The sequence below is a fragment of the Larimichthys crocea genome, chromosome XXII (assembly GCF_000972845.2).
Source record: "Larimichthys crocea isolate SSNF chromosome XXII, L_crocea_2.0, whole genome shotgun sequence".
NCBI lineage: Eukaryota > Metazoa > Chordata > Actinopteri > Sciaenidae > Larimichthys > Larimichthys crocea.
In genome coordinates, this window is record NC_040032.1 from 1,537,306 (window position 1) to 1,543,580 (window position 6,275).

General features: G+C 43.4%; 2 protein-coding genes and 1 pseudogene across 2 annotated transcripts; 1 reads left to right on the plus strand and 2 right to left on the minus strand.

The window, feature by feature from the left end:
* Positions 1-470: 470 nt before the first annotated feature.
* Positions 471-1,100, minus strand: LOC113744359 (histone H3). Its single transcript, XM_027273702.1, has one exon. The coding sequence runs from the start codon at positions 925-927 to the stop codon at positions 517-519; it is 411 nt and encodes a 136-aa protein (XP_027129503.1). The 5' UTR covers positions 928-1,100; the 3' UTR covers positions 471-516.
* Positions 1,101-1,183: 83 nt separating this feature from the next.
* On the plus strand, positions 1,184-1,719 carry LOC113744360 (histone H2A-like). The gene has a single exon (XM_027273703.1). It carries the CDS (start codon positions 1,294-1,296, stop codon positions 1,678-1,680), a length of 387 nt encoding a protein of 128 aa, XP_027129504.1. The 5' UTR covers positions 1,184-1,293; the 3' UTR covers positions 1,681-1,719.
* Positions 1,720-3,573: 1,854 nt separating this feature from the next.
* The window catches only part of LOC113744365 (histone H4-like), a 3,847-nt pseudogene continuing 1,145 nt past the window's right edge, over positions 3,574-6,275 (minus strand).

The following is a 6,275-nucleotide window of genomic DNA, read 5'->3' on the forward strand; positions in this document are numbered from 1 at the left end:
GAGCAAGTTTGAGAGGAAGAGGACAATGTGGAGTACACACAAAGATGACACAGGACATTCACATGAGTCAACTAGAAACAGCGAGCCCAAGAGTAGCCTTCTTTAAATGTAAGATTATATATCATAATAAGTATATATCATAAGTAATTGAACACACATGTATTTTAAGTTCCAGCAAAAAGGGATAGAAGTTGGACCCAAATTCAGACACATTTGAGAATTAAAAAAAAAGAAAAAAAAAAAACTTGAAAGTAATGCAAGTTATTTAATTTGTAATTCAGTCAGCACTTTAGTTTCTTCCTGTGAGAACTAACTGTATGTAACTAGTTACTTTTCTATAAAAGTAACCTGCCCAACACTGATAATAGGAAATGACCATGATTTATTTTGACAAATAAGTGTTCTAGTTTCTTGTCAGCTATATTAATTAAATACAGCAGTGAAGGAGTAAGTTCTTCAGTGAAGAGTGAGGTGGCTCTTAAAAGAGCCTTTGTGTTTGAGGGATGAGCAGACAGTTTAAGCGCGCTCTCCACGGATGCGGCGGGCCAGCTGTATGTCTTTGGGCATGATGGTGACTCTCTTGGCGTGGATGGCGCACAGGTTGGTGTCCTCGAAGAGGCCGACCAGGTAAGCCTCGCTGGCCTCCTGCAGAGCCATGACAGCGGAGCTCTGGAAGCGCAGGTCGGTCTTGAAATCCTGAGCGATTTCTCTGACCAGGCGCTGGAAGGGCAGCTTGCGGATGAGCAGCTCGGTGGATTTCTGGTAGCGACGGATCTCTCTCAGAGCCACGGTACCGGGCCTGTAACGGTGAGGCTTCTTCACGCCGCCGGTGGCCGGGGCGCTCTTACGGGCAGCCTTGGTGGCCAGCTGCTTCCTGGGGGCTTTGCCTCCGGTGGATTTACGAGCGGTCTGCTTGGTTCTTGCCATCGTTCTTTCTTTCTCTGAACAGGAGAAAAGTGTAGTAAAGAGAGGAGACACGCTGCTCTTAAACTGTGAGACCGGCTGTGAAATGGTGACGCTGCTTCAGACCTCCGGCTCCTGATTGGTTAGGGGCTCCTGCTGGAGCTCAGCGCCGCCTTCAGGAGCGACCCACCGCCCAAATCTCCGCTGCTTATTGGCGGAAAATCAGTAGAAAGAAGTCCGCCAAAATCCAAAGCGGCCCCCTCTGTAGAAACCTGTTTTCTGGTTGGTCTGACAAGACCCCCTCCTCTCGCTCCCTGACAATATAACCGAGGGTTGTGTCTGTAGTCGCCACATTTTCTTTGAGTCGTAACTCTAGAAAGTAACTTAAAAATGAGTGGCCGAGGGAAAACCGGTGGCAAAGCCAGAGCTAAGGCAAAGACCCGCTCCTCCCGTGCCGGGCTTCAGTTCCCCGTCGGCCGTGTCCACAGGCTGCTGCGTAAAGGCAACTATGCCCAGCGTGTTGGAGCCGGTGCCCCCGTCTACCTGGCGGCCGTGCTGGAGTACCTGACCGCTGAGATCCTGGAGTTGGCTGGAAACGCTGCCCGCGACAACAAGAAGACTCGTATCATCCCCCGTCACCTGCAGCTGGCTGTCCGCAACGACGAGGAGCTCAACAAACTGCTGGGCGGAGTGACCATCGCTCAGGGCGGTGTGCTGCCCAACATCCAGGCTGTTCTTCTGCCCAAGAAGACCGAGAAGCCCGCCAAGTCCAAGTAAACCTGCTCACTGCTAGAAACGAAACAAAGGCTCTTTTAAGAGCCACCACACATCTTATCAAAAGAGTTGTTTCTCATGTTGGTGACACCACTTAACAAAACTGAAAGAATCAAATTTATAATGGCTTCCGTTCATCAGCTAAACTTTTCCAAAAACAAACTAGGCAGATTGGAACTAATAAACTTAATATACTTGTCATCCAATTTCACCCTAAGGACGTGGGTCGATAAATATAGACACAAACAAAGGGGTTCTAAAGGGGGCCACTGAGAATTGTATGTATTGCACTGATGAAAGATGTGTAAATGAAAAACAGTAAAATATTCCATTAAAAATGTCTGGTACTTGCTAAAATGTATCAATAACTGACGCCAAAAGGGCTAGTAGACTTCAAATATACAATAGGTGAACCATTAATGTAAAATTAAATGCATAACCCCAATGGACTTGAGTCAATTCAGCAAGAATATATATTGAGTTAGAGCTCTGATGCTCTCTGCATTTTGTTTGGGGAGTTTCCAAACCTTATGGTAACAGACCTCATATCAGAGCTGCTCACCGTGGCTGTGAACGTTTCTTGAGGACTAATATTTAATATAAATATGAACGTAATAATTCTACTATTATGGGATGAATTGATATAACATTACTATGTTTTATAATTTATTGTGACTGAATATTAATAAAAGCGTGTATCACAGAACAGTATACGTCTGATGTTAAAATTGAGGTTTTACACTTTGTTCAAAAATCTCAGGGTAACTCAGCAGTTTATCTTTCCAGAGGTAAGAAACAGTTTGATCCAAAATGATCTCCAACAGCATTACTGATGCAACTGATTACGAAAATCATACAGACACTCAAATAAATTTAAAATAATTTAGTTCAATACTTCAGTTAGTATCAGTGGATCACTTCTGGCTTGGGTCATATAGTGTATTGCATTAGGGGCAGTGGCGCAAAGTAATAATTCATTATATTAACATTAAAAAGGGGGGAAATGTTGTAATGGCACTGATATGTTTAGACATTACACATAGTATGCAACAAAAGATAAATCAGTTTCTACACTAAACTTGTTGGGCAACAAAACTAAATATATTACCTTCTGTGTCTCAAGGTGAAACGTGTCATGGTGCCCAGAAACAGCAGAGGAGTGTGCTGACTGCTAAAGAAAATCCACCTGAACATATTTGTGGTTTACACTCTGTACCATGATTCACTTATTTTCTCACAGCAGTATAACTCATGTATCACAGCTACGTATGTACATATTTGTACAGATGACCCATTGAGATGTTTCATAAGGCAAAAGGACAAAACAAAAAAACTTCCACAAAACTTCTTGTAAAAATCCAGTATTGTATTAAACTGAACCAAGACCAGTCAGTTTCATAAAACTGGTTTGGTTGTATGTGTGCAGACAAAGTGTGGTTTATTTTATGACCTTGAAACACACAATGTTTGCAGCCACAAAACAGAGTAAAATACTGCAACAAACAAAGCAAAAGAAGTTGTGTTGTATAACAGCTTAGAATTCAGACTGTCAGAAGTAGAGATGGTGTCATATGCTTTGTAAGTAACAGAAAGATGCAGCTGACTAATGTGGTAAAAGAACTTGAATGTAATGAGAAAATAAGAGTAAATGCAAATTTTCTGCTTTCTTTGGAAAGTTCTCCTTTAGATGGAAAAGCTTAACAACTATACTCTGAGAAGACAAATACCAATTATCAGGAAATAACTGCTTCTGAGAGGCTCAAATGAAGTCCCCCTCCAGCAACAGCTCTTTTCAGTCATACAGACATTGTGCTGGTCTCCCATGTCCACTGACAACATAAGCGTGTACACATGTGTAGTTTGATAGAAAGGGAAGTCGCTCTTTAGAGAAAAGTGTGTGGCCCTTAAAAGGACCTTTGGTTTTAATAAAGGGAATCATGAGTTTAACCGCCGAAGCCGTACAGAGTGCGACCCTGCCTCTTCAGAGCATACACCACATCCATGGCGGTCACGGTCTTTCTCTTGGCGTGCTCGGTGTAGGTGACGGCATCACGGATGACGTTCTCCAGGAAAACCTTCAACACACCGCGGCTAGTTAGTGTGTGTTTTTACACTGAGTAACTCTGTAGGCAACTTTGTAGGAGGCGAGCTGAGCATTTGCAGGCAGGGTGTGCTTTAGTAAAGCGACTCTGCTGTGCACGACAGTGTGTGAGTTTTTTTCTGAAGAACTCCACCGGCTTGTCTTTGTGCTCGGGATGTGTTGTCTCAAGTGGCGTTTTAATTGTTCGGCTTCAGACTGTCGCAAGCTAGTATTTTTAGACACACACACACTGTGGTCTTTCCTCCTTACCCACTGTTGTGCTGGTGAAGCCGAGTGCGAGATATGCCTCGTCATATTTTCTTGTCTTTGCTTTTGAAGTTGCTACATTTGGTGAAGTCATCATCTGGTTGGCGTTTAGCTGGGAGGTGCTGTCACAAACTTGTCCATGCTGTTATGCTAGCATTGTAACTAACTAGTCATATTTAGCCGTAGCCTTGCCGCGCCCCCCTGCAATACCCCCCAGTTGGGAACCACTGGACTATTGTGAGCAGCAGCTGGACGCCGCCTTCCTTTTTATTAAACTTGGACTGCTCCCACTGCAGTCTTTTTGATTCGATGTGAAGGACTGGGGTACTCGCTGAATACAGGTCAGTGAGGAACAGAGAGTTGATCAACGTGGATTGCCCAACCCTCAGGGTGAACTCAAATCCCGTCTTCATGGACTTCTGTACTTGCAAAGCCAACATACTTCCAGATTCTTTTGCTGAGCCATAACTTGAGTTCCCTTTTGCCTCACCTCCTTTTGTTAAAACAGCTGAATCTCATTTAATAAAATACTTTTGGTTATAACCAATAAAATCTGTTTTTTATGTTACTTTCTTTCATACCCCTTTATTGGGTCGTAAACGCGGCCATTGAGAAAACCATGATGAGAGGTCCTACCCAGGCCAACACAAGACACATGGGAGGAAGTGGCTGATGGCTTCTGGAAGAAGTGGAATTTTCCAAACTGCCTGGAGCAATAGATGGGAAGCATGTGACCATCCAAGCCCCACCATGACTGGGAGTCAGTATTTTAACTATAGGAAAACTTTTTCCATAGTGCTTTTGGCACTTGTGGACTCGAACTACAGGTTCAGGTGCTGATGTGTATTTAACTACAGATTTCAAGGCAGGGATGGTGGTTGAGAAGGCTTTTGGCATTCTGTCCTCCAGGTGGAGAATACTGCATCGCAGAATCAACCTGCACCCACAACATGTGGACACCCTCGTTATGGCTACATGTATTCTCCATAACTTCCTGCTTGTCCCAAGAGAGACTGTGGGCTTGCTGGCGGAGGCAGAGCAACAGAGGAGAAACCAGTACGTAACAGGGGAGGAAACGGCCTCAAGAGAGGCCTGTAATATGAGGGAATCTTCTCCACCATTTCAACCCCCGCAAGGCAGTGTGTCTTGGCAGGACAGGATGGTGTGAAAGACAAAAGTGTGGAAAACGTGTATATTTGTAAATATGTCTTCTGTTTTTCAGATGTTTTTTTTTTTTTATCATGCTCATTGGATTTGTATTGTTCTGTTGTTCTAAAGATGTCATAGATGACATTCCTGGTATGTGGTTGTTTGAGGAACTGTTGTTCTTTAACAGTCGCATAACCACCCAAACATTACAGTCTGCCATCCTGCCAGCCAACTTCAGGTAGGCCGGCTGTACCAAACTGAGCCACCTGATGAAAGCGGGAGGGAGAGCAGCAACATCAACTCCATCAGACTGATAAACAGCGGGTGGAGGAAGTCTGTGCTGCTTTACCATCCTCCCTAACCAACTTAATTCTGTGTGACCTGTGTGTCAATCACCCCCTGCTGTGGGGGCAGGCAGGAAGGGGAAAGACAACTGTTGTCTTTTGCCACCCTACATCTGGACAAGTTTCAGAATGCGGGAAAAAAGACAATATAGACCCGTGTTAAAGTCCTGAATATGTGCTCTTTGTCATTTGTGCAGGAGCTGTGGTGATTAATTCTGGTATTATGACAAACAAATTCTTTATGCAGGTTTAAACTCAAGGATAATCCTGCATGAAGTTAAGTCAAAAAACATATTCGGCAAAGATAGATTTATTTCAAAGTAAATATTCAATTTATCTTGATCATTTATAGTTGTATTTATTTTTATGAACAGTGCATTGAACAAGCTCAGGTCACTACTTTTTAACATGAGGCCATCTTTGTTACAGTCCATAGCAAATTTACATTCTCTGCTGTGTGCCTTTATACATACACACCAAGACCAACAAATGTTACTCACGTAAATGTTTGTGAAATGATTTGAACTTTAATTGAACCTGTATTGTATGTTAATATTCTTTCATTAAATGTAACTTAAGGTAGTTTGTTCATCTGTTGACTGACACTGTAATAGCTGTATTGGTGCTGGTTTGGACTGCAGGGGGCAGTAATGAGCCTGACAACTGAATGTCGAGCTTGCAATGAAGAGAGAGAAGCACCAAGCAAGTAAAACACTTCCGAGTCTAAAAACATGGCGGCTCAAACCGGGTTGTCAGCA

Excerpts from the sequence above, each read along its gene's own strand:
- LOC113744359 (XM_027273702.1), bottom strand. The coding sequence starts at position 927 with ATGGCAAGAACCAAGCAGACCGCTCGTAAATCCACCGGAGGCAAAGCC.
- LOC113744360 (XM_027273703.1), top strand. The coding sequence starts at position 1,294 with ATGAGTGGCCGAGGGAAAACCGGTGGCAAAGCCAGAGCTAAGGCAAAG.